Source organism: Carettochelys insculpta, chromosome 3 (assembly GCF_033958435.1).
Source record: "Carettochelys insculpta isolate YL-2023 chromosome 3, ASM3395843v1, whole genome shotgun sequence".
NCBI classification, from domain to species: domain Eukaryota; kingdom Metazoa; phylum Chordata; order Testudines; family Carettochelyidae; genus Carettochelys; species Carettochelys insculpta.
Window position 1 is genome coordinate 68188435 of NC_134139.1, and position 27732 is coordinate 68216166.

The window sequence follows — 27732 nt, forward strand, 5'->3', positions numbered from 1 at the left end:
GCCCATCCAGGACATCAGTGGAGCTGCAACCTGTTCCTCAGTTCACGTGTTCACAGCACATTACGTCATCAACCAGCAGGCCAGAGAGGAGGTTGGATTTGGCAGACTGGTATTTCAAGTGGCACATCCATGAACTACCCACCTCCATTGTTACTGCTGGGAGTTACCTTGTGTGGAATGGACATGAGTGTGTTCCAAAGTGTGTGCAGATGAAGAAAAGAGAATTATCTGCTTTGTAACATGTGTTCTTTGAGGTGTTTCTCATGTCTATTCCACGACCCAATCTCTTTCCCACTTGTTGCCATTTCCAGCAAGAAGGAAGTGAGGATGAGAAGAGCAAGGGCTAGTCCCCTACAAATACCTGTGAGGGAAAATCTTCTGGCACAGCCAGCACAGGTACACGTAGCGAGCACGCACCCCAGCACATCTCCAAGAACACCAGTTATAAACAGGTAACTGTTTTTATGGTCACTTTTAACATCTTACTGAGAATTACACTTATAATCTTCTGGTCAAATTCAAATGTTTTGGCTGCTATCTAGATGTACAGGACTCAACATAATCTTGAAGTTTTGACCTGTATTAACAAATGGCAGGCATACTCCCTCATTTAGTATCCATACTATTTCATTTCTTGAGTCTTCCCCCAGCCCACAATGTTAACCGATTTGAACCTTAGTGAGCTAGCTTCCACCCACATCCTGTTCGCCATTGAACACTGGGTAAATAAGACACCTGCAATAACTTGATATGATGAAGTATCATTGGCTATCATCTGCATACTGAAATCATCCCCATTCGTCCACACCTCTTTATTGACCCTTATAGAAGGCTCTTATGCTCTTTGAACAGAGGGGTGACATTAGAACTGTTGGAAACTTTTATTAAAGTGTCCCAGGGGCAAATGAGAAAAGAGAAAAAAAGAGAGAAAAGAAAAATCCAAAAGGTACTTGAATAACTTGAGTAGTGTCAACTTCATCTGGTGGGACAGAGGCAAGCCTGTGACTTAAATAAGCACCTGTTTTAAGCAAATTAAACTGTTGATTATGTTTTCATTATAGTCATCATTTCTGTGTTTTCTTCCTGTTTCTTTGCAGTTGTGTGGTGTACTTACAGACAGCCTTAAAATACTGTTATGGGAATAGTAAACTACTAAACTCTATGTTGTGCTCCTTTAAGCTTTGTGGGCTGTGCAGCCCTAAAAGGGGTGCATAATCAATTCAGTTGAAGAGTTTCCTGACCTTAATATGTATTTAATTTTTAAAAATAATGCAGATTTAAAAATTGGTTGAAAAAAGATACTGCAGCACTTAGAGAAAATATACAGATACTTTTTACATATACACTTAATATAGGCTTTGTCCTTGGAGGTATTGAGCACCCACCAGTGCCAGTGACTTTCCACATCTCATATATGATGAAAAAGTTTTAACACAGAATTGTGCTCATAATATTTCTAATGTAAAAAAAAATTATTTTAAATTGCATGCATTTACTATGTCTTCATTATGCATTTATAATATGATAAATTGACCCATTTTCCATAATTGAACATTTTTATAGCTCTTTTTCGTAAACTAAAACCTTTGAATGCAGTTGCTTCTCTGTTTGGCTGTAAACCAGGTATTTAAGCAAAAATAAAGGGTTGCCAGTTTTGCCAGCTGGGGATGATAACTCAGCTGGTGATACGTGGGTTCACAAGGCAGTTAATCCAGTGTTTATGCTTATTTATTATTTTATGTAAAAAAAGTGAAATATCACATTTCGCTCTTTGTACCACTGATTTGTTGTTACGGGAATGCAGCAAAAAAGTTTCTCATGCTTTTATTATTGTTATTAGGTAAAACTCTACATACAGTACACTCTGGGCCAGGAAATAATGCCTTGTTCAGAAAATGAAAGTTTTTTTCCCCCCATTGCTGTTTTCTAAATCACGCATTCAGTCAACACCTTATCTTACACATCGTTGTGTTACCATTTTATTTATTTTGCTGTCGTTACAGATAAAGGCTAACAATAGAAATGACTGCATAGTTAAAAAATTAACATCTTTCCTCTGAGACAAAGATTCTAAATATCACAAATAGATTTTCAATTTTTCAGTGAATAGCATGCAACACTCTCCAACTCATATAATATTTAATCTTAAAAAGCAGAAATATTTTTATTCCATTTGGTTACATTGGTACATACAGGAAAATATTTGAATAATACACTCTCCAAAATTTAATAAATTCCTTGAATATATCAAATTATGGTATAATAAGTGTTTGTGTTTTTGTGTAACTAAATATAATTATATAAATAACGTGAGTTAATTTGTTAAAACTTACTGTTTTTAATCTTAGTTATATATATGCCCTTAGTAATGTGCGTTTTCATCATACTACTTCTAATTTTTAATGGTAGTGAAGATGAAGGACAGCCTGGGGAGAAAGTAAGCCTAGGGTATGCATTTCCAGCTGCAAGAATAGCAAAGTTGGAGTTAACATACCTTAGGTCAAATTTCTCCACTGTTCCCACAGCAGAGAATCTCTCTCATTGACCTCCATTACTTGTCATAATTACGAGGAGTACATGGGTCAACAGGGGCTCCCTCAGCATTCAATTTAGCAGATCCATGCTAGACCCACTAAATCGAACCCCAGAAGATCAGCCTCTAGTGCATTGACCTTGCACTTAGTGTAGACAAGCCCAAAGTATTTGAGTGTATGAATTGACATGAGGCCATTGGAATTGCCATACTGACCCAGACCAGTAGTTCCCCTCATCTGTATTTTGTCTCTTATGCTGCCTCATATCCAATGCTTCAGAGCAAGGTGTAAGAAGCTCTGTTAGGAGACACGGAAAACAGCAGTCATGTAACACGTTAAAGACTAACAAAATAATTTATTAGCTGATGAGGTTTTGTGGGACAGATGCACTTCCTTAGACCTCTGTTGCTATTCAACATGTTAGGAGACGTTTATGGAAGAAACTGGGTGTAGGACAAGTGGAAAAGTTTTTTCCTAACCTTTGCTGGTTATAGGTTGCCTTGCGTCCTAAAGTGTGAGAATTAATTTCTTTTAGATTTTTTTTTTTCGTTTGTAGAAAGCACATCTGGATACACATTATCCATTGTCTCCTTTTTTGAATTCTGCTAAGCTCTTGGCCTCTGTGTTCATTTGTGGTGGTGGTGTTCCATGAACTAATTGTGTTTTGTGTGAAATAATATTCTTCATTTATCTGTTTCCAATTAGATTTGAACATTCATCCATAAAGCAAATACCTAAAGGTCTTTTTAAGTAGTATAGTTTAAGCCAGCCATGTCTGTTTATGTCTAAATCACCTCTCACTTTGGCCATTGTGACTCCTTTTTTGGTCACTTCCCAAAGTCTTTACTCCCAGCATGTGCAGATGCTGCTTGCTGCTCTGTCACAGGTACATAGAAGTACATCCCGGATGAAAACAAGGTGATAAGTAACAGCCAGCATGGATTTGTGAAGAACAAATCGTTCCAGACCAATCTGAGAACTTTCTTTGACAGGATAACAAGCTGTGGATAAGGGAGAAGCAGTGGACGTGGTATACCTGGACTTTAGTAAGGCATTTGACACAGCCTGGCATGATCATCTTATCAATAAATTAGGCAAATACAACTTAGATGGGGCTACTATAAGGTGGGTGCATGGCTGGCTAGATAACCATTCTCAGAGCGTGGTTCTTAATAGTTCGCAGTCATACTGGAAGGGCATAACAAGTGGGGTTCCTAAGGGGTCTGTTCTGGGACCGGTTCTATTCAATATCTTCATCAACTATTTAGATACTGGGATAGAATGTACACTTATTAAGTTTGTAGATGTTACAAAGCTGGGAGGGGTTTCAACTGCATTGGAGGATAGGGTCAGAATTCAAAATGATCTGGACAAACTGGAGAAATAGTCTGAGGTAAACAGGATGAAGTTTAATAAGGACAAGTGCAAAGTACTCCACTTATGAAGAAGCCATCAGCTTCATGCATACAAAATGGGAAGCGATTGTCTAAGTAGTAGTACTGCAGAAGAAAGGGATTTACGGGTGAAAGCGGCCCACAAGCTACATGAGTCAACAGTCTGATGCTGTTGCAAAAAAAGCCAACATGATTCTGGGATGCATTAGGAGGTGTGTTGAGAACAAGACACAGGAAGTCATTCTTCTGTTCTACTCAGCACTCATTAGGCCTCAATTAGAGTACTGTGTTCAGTTCTGGGCACCACATTTCAAGAAAGATGTGGAGAAACTGGAGAGAAGAGCAACAAGAATGATTAAAGTTCTGGAGAACATGAGCTATAAGGGAAGACTGAAAGAACTAGGGTTGTTTAGTTTAGAAAAGAGGAAACTTAGACGGGATACGATAATGGTTTTCAAGTACCTAAAAGAGGGTTACAAGGAGGAGGGAGAAAAATAGTTCTCTTAGCCTCTGAGGATAGGACAAGGAGCAATGGGCTTAAACTGCAGCAAGGGTGGTTTAGGTTGAACATTAGGAAAAACTTCCTGTTGGGGTGGTTAAACACAGGAATAAATTGCCTAGGGAGATAGTGGAATCTCCATCACTGGAGATATTTAAGAACAGGTTAGATAGACATCTGTTGGGGATGGTCTAGATGATGGTTGGTCTTGTTGTGAGGGCAGGGGAGTAGACACTATGACCTCTTGAGGTACCTTCCAGTCCAGTGTTATATGATTCTATGCCCAAACAATTACACTGGTTTCTTCCTCATTCCAAAGTATCAAATAAATTTGGCTTTCTTTTTTAAATGCACCTTTCTTCCCCTTCCCTCCCCGTGTCTCTGCATTGAATGTAAGTGACCTACAGGCACTTGTCTCTCGCTCTGCATCCCTTCCAAGTTGCTTCATTTATCTGACCACTCCTTTGGCTATTCAGTACAGTTTAGACGTTGTGAAACCCTTCTCAGCAGCTTCTTTTGTCTGGGCAAGCCTTCTTCTATTTATGCATCTTTGTTATCAAGTCACAGAAGAAAACCTCTTATTTCCTTTACAGTTTATTTAAAAGATACTTTTCAAAATAAAGTTTTATTTTGTATTTCGTCTCTTGAGCATCTGTGTCCTGGGTAAATATTTGTGCCCCGTGCTCTTAAAATTACAATGCCTTTCATATGAAGGAATTCAGTTTATTAATTTTTAATTCACACAGTTTTTCAAGGTTCTTAGGGGAGTTGTTAAAGTATTTGAAGAAATTAGCACTTTTCAGGATGTGTTGATTATATGTATATGCACGTTGTACACCTCTACTACATTGCTTTAGGGCTTCTTTATGACCATGCTCCACAGTGGTACCTTTCTCCATTTTATTATGAATGTGTATTGAAATCAGCTTGTCTAGGTTACTTATCCCCATTTTTTCTGAGGAATCTTGTTGCATAATATGTCCCAATGAACTTTGTAGGATCAGTGTCTGTGACCAGTGCTTTGGGAATCTGTGTCCCATGCATGCTTTTTAATTTGTGTTTTAGGTATTAGAAGACAATGATTATGGTCGTGCAGTGGACTGGTGGGGTCTTGGAGTTGTCATGTATGAGATGATGTGTGGGAGATTACCTTTCTACAACCAGGATCATGAGAAACTGTTTGAATTAATACTAATGGAGGACATAAAATTCCCTCGAACTCTCTCATCAGATGCAAAGTCATTACTTTCGGGTCTCCTGATAAAAGATCCAAATAAACGGTAAGTGTAGACCAATTCTAATGAAATTATCTTAACTTTATTAAATTAGAAAAATGAAATTAATGTAGTAGCTGTGTTAATGGATTATGCTGAATAAGACAAAGTTATTTAGGCTAATGCTATCTTTCTTGAAGGGGAAGTGAAAGAGAATGCATAATGACTGAATGAGTTGACTGACAAGGTTAGGAGAGTTTGTCTACAGGGGGAAAAGTCCCAAGGATTTAAAAGAAAGGCACCAGTTCCCTTAGAAAAGCAACTGACAGAATAAAGAAAAACAATTCACTTTATAAACTAACCATAAATTTAGGCCAAATAAAAAAACCCAAAAAATAAAATGCAAGCAGAAGACCAGTAGCAGGATGTGGGCTGTCCACTTTATTGCACCAAGTGCAACATGCATGTCTTCTAGGCAAATGTGAAATGTGCATGTGTGGTGCAAGCAACTCATAGCTCTCAGAAACAGAGTACTGGTTGTTGAGGCTAGAGTGACTGAACTGGAGGATTGAAGGTAGACCTGGAAGTACAGGAAGGAGACTTTTATTGATATAAGAGAGTCCCTCCTGCCTGCTTGACTATCCTTGCTCCTTTAAGGAGCCGGTGATTGTGATACATAGAGGTATCAATAGTACAGTGAAAAGTAGGAGACAGGTCCTTGAGTCCATATATAGGCTGGTAGGTAAGAGATTAAAGTCCAGGACATACATGGCTGCATTCTCTGCAGTGCTTCCAGTTACTTGTGCAGGGGCAGTAAGATAGGTAGAACTGCATGGATAAGACAACGGTGTAGGGCAGAGGGATTTAAGTTTATTAGGAACTGGTGAATCTTCTGGGAAAAGAGTAGCCTAAATAGGAGGATGGGCTCCAGTGAAGTCAATATGGAACTAGCTTGTCATATAATATTATGTAGACTGTTTTTTAAGTTAAGGGCTGGGAAGCTAACGGGTATGATTGAGCACATAGCTTGGGCAGAGACATCACTTAGTAAGGGCATCTGTAAATTACACATGGAAGCTAATGAGAGACAAAGAAACAAAATAGTCCTATTTAAAAATAATACATGTGCAAGCAACTGAATATAGAAGTGCTTATATTGACTAAATTTACAAATACTTATATATAAATGTTAGAAGTCTAAATACTAAGATTGGATGAGTTAGAGTGCCCGACTTTAAATGAGGCTATTCATGCGGCAAACGTGGAAATTTGGTGAATGAAAATAATCCTTTGGACACAGTAATATCCATAACATGTATGGAAATGAATAGCATAGGGAATGCTAGTCAGGGAAGTGGCACTGTGTGTGAAAGACAGAATAGAATCAAATAAGGTAAAAAAAAGTCTTAAATGACACAAACTTTTGCACTGAAAATCTTGATGGAGAGAGATTGTATTATAGCAGTAAGAATATACTGCCAAACACCTGATCATGGTGGAGACATTGAAATACTAAGGGAGAATAAAGAGGCAACAAAAGGAGAAAATCCAGTAAAAATGGGTGATTTCAACTATCCTCATATTCCACCCTTTCACATCAACATGATACTACTACTACTTAACCCTTGTACTCTGTTCGGAGCATAGGTCAGCTACAAGTCTCCTCCACTTCACTCTGTCTTGGGACAGAACTTCTAGCTGGCTCCAGGAGTACCCCAGTTGTTGTCTTTCAATTTCAATAGACCTTCTCCACATTGTCCAAGGTCTTCCTCTTTTGCGTTTTCCTTGCGGGTTCCATGTGAGAGCTTGACAGACTATGCTGGATGATGGTTTTCTGAGAATGTGGCCTAGCCATCCCACTTTCTTTTCTTGATTTCAATGTCAATTGGTTCTTGTCCTGCTCTGTTCCAAAGCTCCTCATTTGTGATGAAGTCTTGCCATTTGATGTGAAGGATGTACCTCAGGTATCTGATTATCAATATCTGTAGCTTGTGATTTGAAGGCTCTTTTGTATATCAGGTCTCGCATCCATACAAAAGTGCACACTTCACATTTGTGTTGAAGATTCACAGTTTTATCTTCACAGATATTATTTGTGAACTCTATACTGGATAGTAACAGAGAAGTAGCTGTATTAGTCTGTACTCCAACAAAACAAAGCAGCAGAAATGCATCATTTTAAAGACTAACAAAATGATTTATTTATTTGGTGATGAGCTTTCATGGGACAGACCCACTTCTTCAGATCAATTTCATTTCCAATACAGACTGACATTTATGAGTACAGAGGACCAAAAAGAAAAAAAATGCAATAAAAACTGACAAAATAGGATAGAAGGAGGGGGGTGAGACGTGGGGGGATGTTAATTATCCTGTCTGAGATAATTACGAGCATCAAAGGGAAGGGAAGCAGTCCTTGTAATGAGTGAGGAAGTTGATGTCTCTGTTTATACCACATGTTGATGTGTCGAATTTGGCTACATACACTAACTCAGAAATCTCTCATTCTAATCTGTTGTTGAATTCTCTATGTTCCAGGATGCAAATTCTCAGGTCTTTAACAGAATGGTCCACTCCATTGAAGTGTTCACTGACAGCTTATGTGTACTGAGTTTCTTGATGTCTGCTCTGTGTCCATTTATTCTTTGAAGGTTTTGCCCAGTCTGTCCAATGTACAAAGTGTTAGGGCATTGTTCGCACATAACAGCATATATGATGTTGCTGGAAGTGCATGAGAATGTGCTTTTGACCTTATAATTTTGCTCTGTATTGGATGGAGAGTCTTGAATGCAGCTGCTGCTTTCCCTGTCTTGGCACTGATATCCTTATTTATGTCTCCATTTATGCCATGATACTTCTCCAGTAGGTGAACTGCTCCACATCTTCCAGGTCATCCCCTCCCAATGTGATGGTGGTGTTGCTGGACTGGTTGATCCTCATTGTCTTGGTCTTTCCTTTGTTAATGCTCAGTCCAGTCATTGAGGCAGTTTTGTCTGGTGTTCTGACCTTTTCTTCCATGCTTTCATGTTGGTGTGAAAAGAAGATGACATCATCAGCAAAAACAATGTCCTCTAGTTGTTTGAAAAGTGTCCATTGAATGCCATGTTGATGGTCATCTGTTGTTCTGTTCATAATCCAATCCATTGTGATCAAGAACAGGAAGGATATGAAGGATTCTGTCAAGGCAGCATTGTGAACAACTTCACATGTCAAGAGTTCATACGTTGAACAAATCAACTTTGTAATTTTGGATGTGATGCCGTGGTGTAGCAGCAGTTTCTACAAAGTGTTTCTATCAATGCTGTCAAAGACTTTTTCAAAGTGTATGAATGTTATGTGCCGGCGGGAGTTCCACTCAAGCGACTGTTCTGTGATCTCTCTGAGAGTTGCCATTTGGTCAGTACAGGATCTCTGGCTTCAGAAGCCGGCCTGTTCTTCCCCGATCTGTCTATTGATTTCTGTCTTCATTCTGTCCCAGAGAATCTTATCGAACACTTTTCCTGGAATAGACAGCAACATGATGCTCCTCCAGTTCTTGCATTCCTTCAGGTTGCTTTTCTTTAGAAGCTTGATGAGCCATGTTTCCAGGCATTTGGGATCTCTTCAGTGTCACAGTTTTTCCCAAATAGATTATACATCATGCTGACTGATGCCTCACTACCTGCCTTAATTGCTTCTGCGGGGGTGTTGTTTGGATCAGGTGCTTTTCTGATTTTGAGATGGACAATGGCCTTTCTAATTTCTTCTTTTGTAGGTCTGCTGCTGTTAATTTTCAGAGGTATATTTGCAGGTGGTAACTTCAGAGGTTCCATGTGGGCAGGGTGGTTCAATAGCTCTTCAAAGTGTTCCTCCATCCACTGAGCTGCTCACTTGGGTTTGTTAGCACATGCCCCTCCTTATCCTGTACTGGCTGATCCACTGTACTCTGACCCAGCAAGCTTGTGTGTGACATTATAGAGCTCTTTCAAGTTTCTGTGTCCTGCAGCTTGGTCAGCTTGTTGTGCAAGGTTTTCCACAAAGTTCTTCTTGTCTGGTTTTTCAGTCCCTTTAACTTATTTGTTGGCTTCTGAATACAGTCAGTTCTGAATACAGCCAGGCTCCACTCTGGCTGCCCAAGTTTTGCTGTTGTTGATTGCTGCTTTTCTATCCTTCCGTTCCTTCACTTTTCCTCAGAATTTCTGCTGTGATCCATTCTTTGTGACATCTTGTCCTCTTTCCCAATGTTTGATCACAGGTTTGTTTCCAGGCTGTTTTGGTGTGTTCCCAAATTTGTTCCACAGTAGTATCTTTCAGGATGAGGTTTGCCAGAAGTGCACATGTGTTGGACAGCTCCACTTGGAAATTGGCTCTTGTCTGTGAATCCTTCAGCTTCTCTGTGTTGAATCTCAATCCTGGCTTGATCACTTTTGTGGTGTACCTCTTGAGCTTGAACTTAAGTTTTACCATGACCAAATAGTGTTCTGAACCTGCATCTGCTCCTCTTCTAGCATAGACGTCTTGCATCGATCTTCTGAAAGAACTTCTGATACAGATGTGATCAGTCTGGTTTTCTGACTGGTGATCTGGTCAAATCCCAGTGAGCATATGGATCTTTTTGTGTGGAAAAACACTACCACCTATCACCAATCCATTGAAGGAACAAAAACCATCAAAACACTCTCCATTTTCATTCATGTGCCTAGGCTTTCCTTTCCTGTGGTCTGTTGTTTGCCTGTATATATGCTTCCAATTTGCACATTGAAGTCACTCATCAAAGTCAACATTTCCTTATTTGCTTTCTGGTTCACCACACTTTGTATTTGCTAATAGAAGTCCATTTTACATTCTTCAACTGCTTCATTGTTTGGTGCATAACATTGCACCATTAGTACCTTTCGCACTTTGGTGTACAGTTGGGCTGTGTGATGCATGGTGATGTTGCTGTGCACTCCATTAAAGCACCAGTGCCTCTCTTGATAACATAAAGCCCACATCTTCTGCGTGTGATGCACTCTCGTCATGTCCTGACCAGAGGAGGGTTGTCAGGCGTAACTGCCCAGATTGTGTCCATCTTGTCTCACACAAGCCCCACAATGCAAGCTTGCACTGTTTTATCTCTGCTGTAATCTGTGTTGTCTTCCCCACTTGATACATGGTGTGAAAATTCCATGTACCAAACTGAGTGATTGTCCTGGGTGAGAGAAGCGTCTTCTGCAGGGCAGCTTCCTTTCATCTTTCCCTGTCATGCTTTTTATGTGGTGGAAGGGATGGCTCAGTGGTTTGAGCAGTGGCCTGTTAAACCCAGGGTCGTGAGCTCAATCCTTGAGGAGACAATTTAGGGACCTGGGGCAATTAGATTTAAAAAAAAATCTGTCAGGGATGGTGCTGGATCCTGCCAAGAGGGTGGGGGACTGGACTAGATGACCTCTCACAGTCCCTTCTAGCTCTAAGAGAGGTTTATTTCCATATATATACTCAACATGAGTGGATTGTCAACTCCTCCCAAAACTTGTGTAGTTGTCAGTTTCTTTGTCGATGTTTCTGTAACTACCTCATGGTCTTTTCCTTGTTGTGGTGAGGTGGCTTGTGTGTCTCAAGGACCCAGAGAGCTATGCTAGTGGGAGCTATAACTCCTGTAAGGGTCACCCAAATGGGACAGGTCAAAGGGTCCATTCTAGACAGCCCTAGCTTTAAAAAAACAAAACAAAACAAAAGTTACATCAGCATGATACAAAAAGAAGATTTATAAACTTCCATAAATGATTCTTCTTGGAGCAGCTAGTCCTGGACACCTCCTCTCCCTCCATGGGGAGAGGCAACATTTGATTTAGTCCTAAGCGGAGTGCGGGATCTAAGCAGCTATAGCTGAACTGCTTCATAATAGTGCCTATAGCATAACTAAATTTGGCATCCTTGAAGGGGTGAATAGTCTCAGAGGGGCAACCATGTTAGTTTGTAGCTTCATTTAAAAAAAAAAAAAAGCACCCTCTATAAGCAGTCCATTAGCACCTTAAAGACTAATAATTTCATTAATGGGTAAGACCCACTTCTTCAGATTCACAATTTGATTTATTTTTATTTATTAGAAAATGAGCTTTTGTGGATAAGGCTCCTGAAGAAATGTGTCTTACAATTGTTAGTCTTTAAGGCAGCGGTGTCGAATAGGAAAACAAAGATGGCCGCACTTGTGGTTGTCATCCTTCCATATTTGCCAACCCCCTACCCCCTGCTCTAAATAAATGCCCTCCCCCAGAGCCAGGCAGTCCCAAGCCCCATTCTAAATAAATTCCCCTCTTTTCTTGAGAGCCAGGCAACCTTAGGACCCTGTTTTAAATCAATGTTGGTGACTAACCAGAGTCACCGGAGCCTCTGCCTCTGGAGCTGCTGTGGCCACTGGAGCCTTTGGGGCTGCCAGAGCCACCACTGCTGGTGTGGCTGGGGCTGCCAAGAGGGCCCTGCAGGGGACACCAGAGCAACCAGGGCCGCTGGAGTCGCTGGAGTAGCCAGAACCACTGTGGCTGCTGCAGCCACTGCTGCTCAGGCTGCGAGATCTGCCAGAGCCGCCACTGGGGTGGCTGGAGCCACCACCGCTACCACCCTGCATTTCTCTCAGCAAACGGTGGAGTGCGTGCATAGAGTGGGCAGATGGCACCCCCAGTGTGCAACTCTAGGAGGTGCCGCATTTAAAGGGCCACATGCTGCAGCTCCAGAGCCAGGAACCTCCACAATGTGGTGTCCTGTTCATTACCTGTGGTGAGTGGTGAACGTATTGGACACCACAGCTGTAAGGTGCTACAGGACTGCTTGAAGGGATGAAAATACCAAAAAGACCACTATAGTAACATTCAATTCTAAAATGGGAACACCACAAATTAGGGCTCATTAGACAGAATGGAGCTGTCATAAGGGTTCTACTTCTGTAAACATCACAAGTTGTTTTTATAAACACCTCAGTAGAGACTAAGACAAAGAGTATAAACCAAATCAGAAAAGAAAATAAGAAGAGCAAAAGAATGACACAGTGCCTAAAGAGCACCCATTAGAAGCAAAAAGACATCATCATGAATTGAAGAGAAGGTAAATGAATTATTTTGCATCGGTATTCACTGCAGAGGAGGTGGGGGAACTCTCCACTTCAGAGCTATTTTTTGGGTAAATATCTGAATTGTTGTCCCACCCATCCAAGAATTCTGAAGGAACTCAAACATGAAATTACTGAATTACTAACCGTTGTATGTAACCTATCTACCCAATAAGTGGAAGGTAGCTAATTTAATATAGGTTGGACTTCTGTAGTCCAGACTTCCCTCATCTGGCAACATCTATGGTCTTGGCATCCTTGTGGGTGCTCCGGGCTGGAGCACTTGTGGATTAAAGCTGGGTCCCTGCACTCAGCAAATCCTCACCCCACCCCCCAGAGCTTCCAAAGTGCTGAACATGGTTCATTTACAGTGTTCAAACTCAGAAAGGGGGGAAGAAGAGTGGGGACAGGAGTAGGAGAGTGTTCTAAGAAAGAGGCAGGGTGGCTGCAGAGCCCTGAGACTAGGGGCCAAGTACACAGCCCAGTGGCCAGCGGTGGGGGCCAGGAGCGCAGTCTGGCAGCAACAGGGTTTGGAGCATTCCCACCATCCTGCCTCTCCCCCTAAGCCCCACTTGGTTAATGCTGGCTCTCTGCTGCCACTGGAGCAAAGCCCCAGCGGCAGCGGAGTGGCAGGGGTAGACCTTCCCTGGTTTGGGAAATGCCCTGCTTTTGGTCATGTTCTGAGGGTGACAGACTAGATAGGCACAAGCTGTGCCATTTTCTAAAGAGGGCTGCGGAGGCAATCCTGGCAATAATTAACTAGTCTAATTTGTTATGTGGGTCAACAGTTATATGGATAATGGTGATCCATTCAATAGATTGTATTTGGATTTGTGAGAAAGTCTTTGATGTCACAAAAGGCTCTGAGGGGAAATATGTTACAGAGTAACAGGAAGATCCTCCTATGGATCAGAATGGGTTAAACTATAGGAAGGAAACTAAATCCAACAAAAAGCCTTCTGATGAGTAGCATAAATACATGTTGAACATCTCTAGTCCAGAGGTCTCTCTAGCACCATCCATAACCCTCCCAACCTCATGAGGATCCTCACTAACAGCCACAGTCTGTAACCCAGGAATACCAGTCCTGGAACCTTTCCCTGCAACAAAGCCCGCTGCCAGCTTTGTCCACATATCTTCTCTGGAAATACCATCACTGGACCTAACCAGGTTACTCACAGAATCACGGGCACTTTCTCATGCTCCTCTACTAACATCATATATGCCATCATGTGCCAACAATGCCCAGATGCTTTGTATATTGGACAGACTTCTAACTCCCTTAGACAAAGGGTCAATGGGCACAAAAGAGACATCAAAACACTCCAGATCCACAAACCAGTTTGTCAACATTTTAATGGAATGGGGCATTCTGTCAATGACCTAAAGGTATGTGTGTTACTGAAAAGGAATTATTGCACCGTTTTGGAAAGAGAAACAGCCGAGCTGGCTTTTATATTCAAATTTGGCACATTAACACATGGTTTAAATAGTGATGGGAACTTTGAGTCACTATAGGGACTTGTCTGCATACTTGGCTCAATCTAATTCTTGACCTTCCCCCCAACCCCTCCACTCTCTGATTTGCTCACCTTGATTATCTTTTTCTGATTTGTCCTCCTTGCTTACTGTTTTTGGTTGTCTGTGCCTTAAATATTGAGTCTGTTCTGGTCTGGCTATGGTCTGAAGAAGTGGGTCTGTCCCACAAAAGCTCACCTAATAAACCATTTTGCTAGTCTTTGAAGTGCTACTTGATTGCTTTTTGTTTTGATTCTGTCTAGAGAAGTTACTGTCAAAAGAGATGTTCGGACAAAACTTCCGTCAACAGGTCCTGTCTACACATAAAAGCAGATAGATCTTTTTGATCCACTGTATCAACAAAAGGTCCTCCCAGAATATCTGCACGGCTTTTTTGTTGACTTTTGGTCTACAAAACACATTTTGTATGTAGATGCTCTGCGAGTTTTGTCTAGAAAAGTCTCTAGTGGAGATGTAGCCATAATGTATTTTCAGAAGAAATATAGACCAGGTACTATGGTGAGTTAAACGTAATCCACAAAATATCACACGTAGTGTAAATATTTGAAAAAAATGAAAGTATATTCTACTGCTGTAGAATAAGTGTAGTTCTTAAGTGTAGAATTCTGTTCGACTTGAATCTTTTGGATTAATAGAACATGTTCTTGGTCACTGATGCTGATACACTTATCAAATGCTGCCATCTGATACCTAGGCTGTACCAGCACTATTTCAGGTCAGATAGTTTGTAGTGACGGACTGAGTGGAATTTCGTTGTGTGGAGGGCAGGACAAAGTATGTTTTCTGTAATGTTCCTAACTGTAATAATAATCTGTTATCTGAAATTATATTGATTAAATCAATGTATTGAATAATGCTCTTGGAAGGTAATATATTTTAAGATAGGGTTTTTTTCCTTCTGTGCATGACAGTGGGTGCACTTGATACTGGAAAATTTTTAAACCTTAATCTGCCTCGTCATAAATTGGTGCTCTTGAGTATACTGTTTTGATCTGTTTGTGTGAGTGTGCATATATAAGATATAACTTAGATAAATGTAGGTGTCCCCAAAGAAACTAGTGATAAGGGATTGGGAAACATGGATAATTCAGACACGTTTGGAAATGTAGTTAGTACATTTTAGTGAAAAGAAGCCACAAACCAAAACTTTATATTAATATTTGAGCAGTGTAAAAATAGAATGGAAAGGGAAATATATTTAATTTATTGTTAACAGTGATTATTTGAACAAGTAATGGACTGAGCTACAAAAAGTAGGTTAGAGTTTGGGCATATATGTTTTGCGTCAGGATAGCCATGTGAGGCATCTATGTGAAATGAGGCATCATTTTGAGCTTTTGTGTATAGGTTTACATTGTTATTAGTGTTGCCCACAGCAAAAGAAAATCCAGTTTGAGCTGCAGGATGATTGCATTTTAATTTGTTAATTGTCTGCTAATGAGTTATCACACACAAATTAATTTGTTACTCATTTGCTCCCACCCCTTTCTAAATTCAATAACAAACGAAATTTAAGAAGCAGAATTAAATCTGAAATTTCAGCTGGTGAGCAAATCTTTATAATGGATACTGTAACATAGTAGCCAGAAGGAATTTTTAAACTAAAGGCCCTGGCAGAATGCTACTAGTGTGATGTTATCCAAGTTCCAGGGACAATTTTAGCTTATTGCAGTCATGGAAGGGAATTGGAGAGACCATGTTCTATAAGAAAACAATAGAAATAAATAAAATAGAAGGAGTAGAACCAAATAAATAGCTTTAGACGAAAATCATGATTGTATAACCTGAGTTGTTTATGGAAAGTTACTTTGGTCAGCTTCCACACTCATCCAGTTGCTGATGGGAACAAGCTCTAGATTTGAAAAGACTCTTGATTTTTCAGTGGAAATTAATATATATATATATATTCACTCTACACACTTCTTTAGACTTTTTCATCATTAAGCCCTTAGATTAGTATTTGTGAGGGAACATGTGAAAATATTTTTGTTTTATATCGATAATAGTAATAATAATAATCATGGTGACATGAACTTCAGGTCATAGTAAGTTGTCTTTCATCAGAGACCTGTAGGTAGTGGAAGTATGTATTCCATTCCTGGTAGCATGCAGGCTACCAGGTAGTGTTTTTAGTGTACATCTGTCAAACAGAGTTGGAGAAAAGTAGTCCACAATAATTTTTCTTTGCAGTTAGTAGCATACCTAGTTTGAGGTATGGAGGCTAGCCACTGACACATGAGGAGGGGGTTAAGTACAGCCTGGTTTTTGTTGCATGAGGTTCCTTAGTAGGCGGCAGGAGACTCTGAATAACTGCTTCGGAAACAGAAAGGGATATGTTGAAATGAGGAGGACTCTATACAATACCCAGCTGGCTGAAGTGATGGCCCAAGCTTGGATTTTTCTTTTTTAATTTCCAGCAATGCAAGACCAGTTTGTTTAGTTTACTGGAATTATTGCTGTTTGAGCACATAAAAATAATAATCCTTAAAGAGGAATACAGATGGTTTGAAAGAATGCCCTGGGCTTTTTAGTTTATTGTGTAATCCGCCTAATGAAACACACTGCCTGTTCTAACACCTTCCTTACTAAGGTGTGAGATATGTCTTTTTTATTCTTTGTTGTTTTCTTATCTTAAATTATCATGATATTGTAAGTGTTCAAGGCTAGAAGGGATCACTAGATCATCCAATCTGTCCTCTGATATATAAAAGGCAACTAAACACCACTCAGCCACTTTCACACTAAGCCCAACAATCAAAATTCAACCAAAACATTACAGCCCTCAGGAAACTAAAACACCATGGCTACGTCTACACGTGCAGCCAACATCGAAATAGTCTATTTCGATGAATAACGTCTACACGTCCTCCACGGCCAGCAACGTCGATGTTCAACTTCGACGTTGCTCAGCCCAACATCGAAATAGGCGCAGCGAGGGAACGTCTACACGTCAAAGTAGCGCACATCGAAATAGGGATGCCAGGCACAGCTGCAGACAGGGTCACAGGGCGGACTCAACAGCAAGCCGCTCCCTTAAAGGGCCCCTCCCAGACACAGTTGCACTAAACAACACAAGATCCACAGAGCTGACAACTGGTTGCAGACCCTGTGCCTGCAGCATAGATCCCCAGCTGCCGCAGAAGCAGCCAGAAGCCCTGGGCTAAGGGCTGCTGCCCACGGTGACCATAGAGCCCCGCAGGGGCTGGAGAGAGAGCATCTCTCAACCCCCCAGCTGATGGCCGCCATGGAGGACCCAGCAATTACGACGTTGCGGGACGCGGATCGTCTACACGGTCCCTACTTCGACGTTGAACGTCGAAGTAGGGCGCTATTCCTATCTCCTCATGAGGTTAGCGACTTCGACGTCTCGCTGCCTGACGTCGAAGTTAACTTCGAAATAGCGCCCGACGCGTGTAGACACGACGGGCGCTATTTCGAAGTTGGTGCCGCTACTTCGAAGTAGCGTGCACGTGTAGACGCAGCTTATGTGCCCCAGGTAAAGAACTGGAGGAATGGCAGGGCAACAATACACGAGGCCTCTCAGTGGCAGGAATTTAATTGAGATATACCCACATAATCCTAGCAGGAGACTTGCGCCCCATACAGAAATAGGTGAAAAGTTTTCAAGGTCCCTGCCAATCTGACCAAGAGAAAATTCTTTTCCCACTCTGAATATGGTGATTGGTTAGACCCTGAGCATATTTATTTTCTTACAATGCAGACTTCTCTGCTATTATTGGCCAAGGGTGCACTGGACCTTGTTTGGCACTGATCTCATTGAGTACATCTATACTATGATAAAAGACCCATGGCAGAGTCACAGTCAGCACATGTTGGCTGACTTGTGGGCTTGATCTGCAAGACTAGAAAGTTGCAATGCAGACATTCAGTGTTGGGGTTGAATCTGGGCTTTGAAATCCTTCCTCCTTGCAGGGTCTCAGAGCCTTGACTCCAGCCCAGAGCTCTCTGCTGCATTTTTATAGCGCCACAGTCCAAGCCTTGTGATCTGGCCCAGCCATGGTTTTTTTATTGCAATGTAGACATACCTCTGGTGTGAATAATTCACTGTCTTTGGGTCCCTTGAAGTGTAGGTCCTGATCTATAGATATGCTCTACATTTGTCTTTGTATGTGCCTCAATTAAGACTTAGAGGCAACATCTACACTATCCTAAAATTTCGAAATGGCTATGCAAATGGCCATTTCGAAGTTTACTAATGAAGCGCTGAAATACATATTCAGCGTCTCATCAGCATGCTGGTGACCACGGTACTTTGAAATTGCCGTGGCCTATCTGCTGTTAGGAATAAGGGGATTTCGAAGGTGCTGGGGTCCTTTGGAAAAGGAGCCCCATCTGGACAAGCTGCGCGATGGTGAGCCGCGGCAATTTCGAAGTGCCGCGGCTGCTAGCATACTAATGAGGCGCTGAATATGCATTTCAGCGCTTCATTAGTAAACTTTGAAATGGCCATTTTGAAATTTTGGGCTAGTGTAGACATGGCCAGAATGATCATTTCTGGAAATGAGAGAAGAGTTCAGTCCTCAATGAATCTAAATAAAACAAATGATGTTTTTACAAAGGGGTTTTTGTCCAGTAGGAAATTGCCTGATAATCATCATCTCTTTACACATCAAAAACTCTTAATTAAGCTGAGGATGGATTTGATAATGATTTGAGTTTACTGATTACTATTTAGCTGAATAAATTTGGATAAAATAAAATATTTTAGTTTTCTATGTAAAATATGGTTTAGCCTTTTGTTCAACATAATCTCTTGACATAATCAGCTTTGCCAGATATTGACAGGTCTGTTTATGGGGAAGGTTATTGAGAAAATGCTACTGGAATATGTCCAAAGGTATATCTCAGTTCCCACCAGTCTGGTATGAGATGTCATGATATCACTACGATAGAAGTGAAATCTATTGTCTTCTTTTAGATGCTTGTAAAAACACTATAGAATATATCTCAAGAACTTTTTTTGTCTCATATGAGGGACTGTGGTGGAGTAGGGTAGGACTGCTTTAGTGTGTCTTTTCTGTTTTGGTAAATCCATGTAGAAGTGTTTGTGGATATAAGAGGCACCAGTTGGTTATATGCCTCTTTGCAGTTTTCACTAATACATGTTTCTTGCAGTATCTTCCTGTTCATAATAGAGACACAAAATCTCCCATCTTTTGTGGACCAGCCAAACACTAGTCCTTCTGAGACTCCCCTGGTTTTTAATGGCTTTTGTCAAATGTGATTATACACTCATTCTCCACTATCTGTGGGGAGACAGAGTCTGGGGCTCCCTCAAGTCCTCTCCTCCCCCCCACTACTTGTTCTTTATGTCTTCCTCCCCTGTCAGCTTATGCTTGAGGGTGCGTGGGGTTCTTCAAGCAAATAAACAGAAGAAAAGTCCGCTTCCATCGTATGTCTCTTACGAGAGAGAGAAGTCTCTATGAAAATAGAGAGGCAAGGGTGACTGCACTAGCAGGCAGTTTTCCTGGGTCAGCCATTCAGACTTACTCTGAAATGGACTCTAACTCCAGTTCAGGATCCTCTTGGGACATACAGCATTGAGGCTGGATCTGGAAGTTTTGAACTGATAAGGCCTGCTACTACCTTCCTTTTGGGGTCCTCTCTCTGCTTTTTGAAGTGAGGCAGCTCTTTTCCTATTTTCCACCTGTTCCCTGTGACAGGTTTTCCCTTTTAAGTTCGTCCACCACCAGACAAAACAAGCCTTGGAGGTGCACCTCATTGAATAGGTCCTGGAGAGCCCCTTGCCCTCATTCTGGCCAAGAGGAGACTGCCCCTTCACAGTCTCATTACCTGAGGTCAGATCAGGTAGTTTGCTTTTGTTGCTGTAACTTCACTACTTTAGACCTCTGGCTCTTATTTGAGGGCCATACTCATGGAATTCACCCGGGTGGATTGCCAGAGTACGGGTTTGGCAAGCTTCAGGCCACAATGAGTACTGTGGCTATTTAGCTTTGCCTTTAAATAAATCTCCTCACCAGACTACACTGTGTTAATTTATGTTTCGTTATTTCATATTCTGACTACTTTATGGTAAATGGCTAATTGTTAACAACAGCCTGCTACTACAACAATGAGCAATGTACAAAACTATATAAATAATGTGCAAATTGTTATTGATTTATTTTGGTGCTTGGCACTTACCCTGCAAATTTGTAATGTTTTTCCCCAGTACTCTTGTACTCCTTGGCCTTTCATTAAAACTAAAATAAGCTCAGTTATAGAGTGGATGATTTGTGAATGTAGCTTGACATACACAGTAAAGAACAGTATAGTGGGAATAACCAAATAGCCTGTTTGTCAAATTGAGGACTGTGTCAAAAACCTTTATTATCACCTCTACAGTTGTGGTCACCTGAATGCATAATTTCCTATTGAAGAGGAACAGAATTCAATCTAAATATTCATGACCATACTAATCTCCCAACAATTATGATAAATGAGTCTTATTTTAGGAGCAACATTTGTGTAATATGTAATCTTTTTTTCCCCTCTCATTAGCCTTGGTGGAGGTCCGGATGATGCAAAAGAAATTATGCGGCATAGTTTCTTTGTTGGAGTAAACTGGCAAGATGTGTATGATAAAAAGGTAAGTTTTTATATGGCATGACATAGTCTGTGTTCTGTGTGATCATCCAGTGAAACTATTATTGGATGTCTGGTTTCTGAAATTATACATAGATTACTTTACCACTTTAAAATACTATAGCATGCTAATAGCCAATTTAATTATTCATAATTTTAATACACTGTGACAAGTTGAACCTCTCTAATCTGGAACTCTCTCGTCCAGCAACATGCATAATCCAGCATAATTTTATTGAGCTGGATGACCACTTATTATGGGTGTGGTCAAATTTCCCAGTGTCTCATTAAGTGTGGTTACAGCCACCACTCCTGGCTCTTCATATTCTATGCTGTCATTTAGCTGTAATTTACCCCTAAATCTCTTCAAAGAGCTCAGTAAGCAGTGAAAGTGTTGGTAATGTGCTAGAAAATACTAACCTCCTGGGGTCTAGCAGATTCTTTCATCTGGCACCAGTCAGGTCCTGAGGGTGTCGGACGAGAGGTTCAACCTGTACTACTTTGGAAATACTCTAAAACCAAAGTATGCCAAAAATAAACTTAAACTTTCCTTTAGTTGTTTAAATGTTAAAGTTGCCCTCTCTCTCTCCCTTGCTTTTGGCCTATAATTTCAATCAAAACAAAGAGACAGTGGAGGAAAAAAGTCAGTGGTGATTTGTGAGAAAGTCTGAACACTGTTTGTAGGCTGAGTCTCATTTCCTTTCAATTTCATATGCCAGTAGAGAAGTATTATTTAATAATACATATTTGTGTGGAGCAATTTGGTTTCTTTTTTAGGATCACGTTACGTTTTTAATCAGAAACTGTATTTAAAATTGCAGCTTTAATTATGACACTTTTAATTATGAAACTTTTAAAAATATCTGTGTTTGTTTGAAAAATTGTAATTTAAATATTGACTCCTGCTTGAAAACGATACATGGCAAGTAGGCATTTTCTGATGGTTTTTGTACCCGGCAAAAGCCTTCTTTGAGATAGTCTAACAAAACTAGTGTGACATTAAAACACAAGGAAAAATCACCCAGGATGTCAATTTTACAACCCTATTAAAGCCAATGACTTTGTGCATGTTTATGCCAGTGAGTTAATTTGGCTCATTGTGTATATTTTCATGCCTGTTACTGTGATCCTAGACATTTCTCAGGTGCTTTCAGGAATGAAAATGCTTTGTTAATTTTCCCTCTAAGAGTGGAACTGAGTTTCACTGTTTTTTTGTAAACAGATCATGTCAATTATGACATTTCTGTAACATTTGTTATAGGTCCCTAGTATTCTGGCAGGATTGTTTCGTGGTCTTGCCAACCACTTTGTATGAATGATCTACCTGTGAAATAAGTCGTATGTTTTATAAGTCACATTGTCTTCCCAGTTTGTTTTTGCTCAAATGAAGGGAGGATCAAAACCACCTGCTGGGACAGGGCATGTTTTTGCTGCTGTGACATATTTTTCATTTATTGGCATGTTAGAATCTGAAAACTGGAATGTGTGATTGTGATCGGTGTGATATTTCTTTGGCAAACAAGAAAACCTGATGAGATGCCTGTATGATATTAAAACTAGCATTGTACTGTATCTTGCTATGTTTCTTTTCACTGGTTACCCTAATAGTGCTTTTCCCCCTCTAATTTATGATGGCTTGGCAAGTTTTGGTTTGTTATTTACCATTTTTATGTTACTAATTTGTATTTCCACAAAGATGATTGCAAGCTATTTTCTGCAACAAGAATATCTGAACCTAAATGTGATCTGATACAACATTAAGCATGACATTACTGCCAGTCACCCATAATACTGCAGGAACCATTAGAATGATAATTAGAATAAATACATGTATCAGTTGCTGTAATGTGCTCAGATTCTGTCTGAACTACCTTTTACACCTACAAGCAAAATTTTGGTTGCCCCAACAAGCTAAAAATATGCCAGAGAAAATGTAACATAGGGGGACTCTCAAGGGAATTAGAGCTTTTTTGTTGTTGTTTTTTGTTTTTATTTTTAACGTTTAAGTTAAAACTATTTGCATTCCAAAATTATGTAAAGGCATAAATACAAGGATTCTGCGAGTGTGAAAGAAGGGAGAAATACTGCCAAATTAACTTGAAAGAGTCTTGCTCAACTAAACATGAACAAAGAAAAATCAAATTTAAGAACAATGGGCTTGATTCTGCATGGTGCTTAGCATGCTGGATCTGATGCAGACAAAGTTATGTATGCACTTTAAGCAAGTACAAGTTAATGAGACATAGTGCTTCTCAATCAGGGTCTGACCCTGCACCCATTGAACTCACTGTAAGTATATCCTTTCAGAGGGGGTGAAAGCTTGCTTTAAATGGGGACATGGGGAACGGGGAGAGTGGGAAGAAGTCAGGTATCTATGTAACTCAGGGCAGATGCTCTGCATATAGAGTGAGTGGAGTCAGGTGTGGGTAAGGCTAAGAAGGGAAACAGGATAGATACCCTGCAGGGGGACATGAGGTGGTAGAAATAGTAAGGGGAATGAAGGGTTGCTGTATATGGGAATGAAGGGAACTGAGGTTTCCAGGCCGAATCTCGGATGCTGCTACTGCCATTCCAGCCCTCTGCCACAGGTGGCTGTGGGGCCCTGCTCCCACCCCTCCAGAGTTCATGAAACAACTCACTTAAGAATGACACACATGAGGGGGAGGGTGTAAAGGTGGAAACATAGCTCAGACCCCACAATATTTCCATTGTGGTGTGTGCTAGCTGCCACTGTCCGCCTAGTACGGCCTTTGAGAGTAGGAGTGGGACCTGAGTATGGCCTAAGAAATAGGAGTGATACTGATCCTTCTTTACCATATCCGTGATTGTAAATCTGCTGATCTGAGCAAATTAAAATAGTTTAATTGAACAAGTAAACGAGGATCCCCTTAGTTGCCAAACTTGCATGTGATGGATATATTAGGCACAATGGTGTCTGGTGGAAAATAGAATCCTAAATGTATGTCCTGACAGTTTGCTTCTAAAATACATTAATTTATATTTTAATGTTGCATATGAATTTTGTAAAAATACTACAGCTTGATCCTTCATTCCTTACGTACATGAACTTCCTTTGGTCTATAATGGGAGTTTTGGATGTGCAAGGATTATACCCTTCATATAATCTTTACACATCTTGAACTAAAATACTATTTAAAGTTCATTAACTTAAGTCACTTTAGTTTAAGTTTTGTAAATGATTGTCATCACATTTTGAGTGCTTGGTATTTGACCAAATTTTAGATAAAAATTATCTTAGTCTTTATTTTTCTTTCTTTTTAATCCTACTATGTACCTATGTAAAATCCATGCTGGGGACATTCCCTTGCATAGTAAAAGTATTGCACAATATTTTTGGGGGGTGATACTGTTTACTAAAGATCGTAATATGTGTGTGTTTACTTCAACACTGTCTTACTGGTTGTACTGGAAGGGCTTGTCTTAAATGTATGAACACTCCCTCATTTTTGGGACAGGGGAAAACAATAAAGCATATGCTTCCCTAATAATTTCAAAAGGACGTTTTTGTGCACTATTTGCCATTTTTATTAGAAAAAAGTGGATTTCTTCTGGTTCACCAGACTTCAGTCTATACTTACCAGAAACAAGATTATTTAACCTAAACCTAAGGTTTATAAATATTAAAAGACAATAAGATACAAGCTTGTCTGCAACAGATAGTAGCTGTGGCTGACCAACAGATTCAAATGAGTGACTGGCTGTCTGATACTGCTGTCTAATTGGATCAGTTTGCTAACATTAACTAAATAATAATGTGCTGCAAAGTACGTAAAACATAGAAAGTCTTTGTTCTGAAATGAAAATTGCATATTTATCCATTTTGTCCAGCTGTATCTATATTATGGCAGGAAAAAGATCAGGCAGACAAAGGAAAGAGTGATCTTCTCAATCCTGATGGGAGTGATTACTGCATTTTTCCTGTTGTGTGCGAGACTGAGGTGGGCAAGGTCCATTCACTTAAAAAAAATCTAAATAAGCTATTAGCCTACATTTTAGATATAATTAGAATTTTCTCTAACCCTGTTAAGATCTTTTATATTGCTATTCAGGCTAGAAGAAAATTGAACATTTAAATTGTCAGCCATTGTTCTAGAGCCCCTCATTCAAGAAAGCACTTACTCATGCATTGAAATCATGCTGTTTAGTACATACTTAAAGGCATTGCTGAATCAGGTTCTAAGGAGGGGAGGTAGGAGTGGGAGAAGTCCTGTAGCTCTTTTTGGGTGGTTCCTGTGTGAGAGTCACTTTTCAGTGTAATTGCCTACAACATCATAATAAACATTGCAAAATAGATCTTCTCAATTCTCTTTTTTGTTGCTTCTGTGCAAAGTAGTAAATGGATCAGAAAATGATTAACCAGTCTGATCTTTTCATTGGCTCCCCAATGGTATTTAAATTATATGCATACAACCTACTTATTAGCAAAATAATGCCAGCTGACTAAATTTACATGACACAGAGAAACCACAAAGAGCAAATTTGAATTCTTGTGGATGTTGTTTTTAATTAGTTGTGGAGATTCCAAACACTTTGCCCATTATATCAACTGTTTAAAAAGTCCAAAAGCTTTGTTGCCTGTAAAGGAAGAACAGTATTTTAAAGTACACAATGATAATGTGTTTTTCAAAAAATATATCATGATAATCCATGGGAACTTTTCAGCTGAAATCCTGCTTTTTACCAAAACATTTTCCCTCCCTTGGATGCACAGTGTTTTGTTATTGAAAGTTTACTCAGAGTTGTAGAGCTGTTAGCATGTATTTACTTTTTTAATGAGCATTGGAAAATTTTTTTGGAATGAGCACAAGACAACTGCATAGTCTTTGCAAACGTGTAAGGAAAAATAGCAAAAGCTTAGATCAGATTCCTGGACGACCAACTTCAGCGGTGTCCCTTTAAAATGTGTTGGTGTATTGCTACCTACAACAAATTTGGCTAATAAATGCCAATCTGTATGTGAACAGATGTGAATGTGAAATCTGCATGGGTATCTGTATGTAAATCTAAACTGTTTGTAGTCTTCATTGATCAATTAGAGCTCATGGTAGTCCAAACCGTTTTGTAAATACTGAATATGTATGGGAGTTGTGAGAAATAACTTTCAAAAATTATCAAAACAAAAAAGCAGTCAAGTAGCACTTTAAAGACTAACAGAATAATTTATTAGGTGATGAGCTTTCATGGGACAGACCCACTTCTTCAGACCATAGCCATACCAGAACAGACTCAATATTTAAGGCACAGAGAACCAAAAATAGTAATCAAGGTTGACAAATCAGAAAAAATATTATCAAGGTGAGCAAATCAGAGAGTAGAGAGGCAGAAGGGGTCGGGGGGAGAGGTCAAGAATTAGATTAAGCCAAGTATGCAAAAGAGCCCCTAAAAATTCCCATCCTGGTTCAAACCACGTATTAATGTGTCAAATTTGAATATAAAAGAGAGTTCACCAGCCTCTCTGTCCAAAGTAGTGTGAAAATTCCTCTTTAGCAAGATGCAAACTTACAGGTCATTAACAGAATGGCCCACTCCATCACCCATGAAAGCTCATCACCTAATAAATTATTCTGTTAGTCTTTAAAGTGCTACTGGACTGCTTTTTTGTTTTGATTAGTGTATAGACTAGCACGGCTACCTCTCTGTTACTTTTCAAAAGTTATGTGTGAGTACAGTTGAGATAGAATGGGAGTGAATGTTAGTGTTTGTCGTGATATGCTCTACCTATTTTCTTTTTACAGCTGATTTTGGATTTTCTCTCTCTGATTTAACTAATTTACAAATCAGCCTCCAGAAATCACACACAAGTTTATTTAGCTGTGCTGAATTATGGTTTGAGGAAGGGAGGGCAGAACGGGAGAAGTCCCACTGCTCTCTTTAGGCAATTTCTGTTTACACCTCATGCTTCAGGGTAATTTATTCTGTTGAATATTGCTAAGGAGCCATTTTAAAGGATCAGAGAAGGAGAGAGAGCTCTCCAGTAAAATTTGATAGGATGGCCCAATATGTGATGTCTGGAAATTAAAAAGTAAATTACACTTATTTTTAAAACATACGAAGTGTGGTCCAGGTGAAAATTATACTTCCTATGTTAGACTATAAGGTGCCACAGGACTTCTTGTTTTTCTCGAAGATACAGACTAACACCGCTACCTCTCTGATACTGTCTGTGTTGTAATTCTTATCAGTGTGAAAAGCAAGAGTACACAGTAATTTTGTCATCAGGGATTGGGAAAACACAGTATCATGCTGAAAGGTAATCATGAATAGGTGACCAATGGGGTCATTCATTATGAATGAACACAGATACTGGTTTTCATTGTTCAGTCTCTTATCATGTTCATATAATGCTATTGAAAGGTCTGCAGAACAACCACGACAGAGATAACAAAAATCTGTGTATGAGTTTGTAGTTGTCAATATAAGTGGAAACAAGTATCCAGGCGGGTGATAGCCTGTAATGGTGTGTTATGAACATTGGTTGATATTTTCCAGTTTGGGGTATAAATTGAGCTGGTGTAAATTGGAATGAAGACAGTTTGTACCTGCTGAGACTCTGGTTTCTGTTGATTGACGTTTGACTTCTCATCTTCATGTAGGCCTTTAAAAACCTGGATGTTCCGCCTAAACTTTTACTTAGATGTCTAAATAGGGACTTAAGAGTTAAATGTTTGTTAGTGATCCAGGTTTGACATTTTGGCCGTAATGTTAGTCCTGATGGAATTCTGCAATTCTTGCATTTGGAGCCATAGTATAATTACAGAACATAAGAACATAAGAATGGCCATACTGGGTCAGACCAAAGGTCCATCAAGCCCAGCATCCCATCTGCCGACGGTGGCCAATGCCAGGTGCCCCAGAGAAGGAGAAC

The 27732-nt window shown here is 39.9% G+C and overlaps 1 protein-coding gene across 3 annotated transcripts in view; it reads left to right on the top strand.

The window, feature by feature from the left end:
- AKT3 (AKT serine/threonine kinase 3) overlaps window positions 1-27732 on the top strand; it is a 295102-nt gene that overhangs the window by 248583 nt on the left and 18787 nt on the right. For all 3 annotated transcript variants that reach the window (XM_074990078.1, XM_074990079.1, XM_074990080.1), the window contains 2 exons: window positions 5493-5707; window positions 20763-20850. In XM_074990078.1, the coding sequence (XP_074846179.1) occupies window positions 5493-5707; window positions 20763-20850 (303 nt within the window). The remainder of the gene's footprint in view (window positions 1-5492; window positions 5708-20762; window positions 20851-27732) is intronic.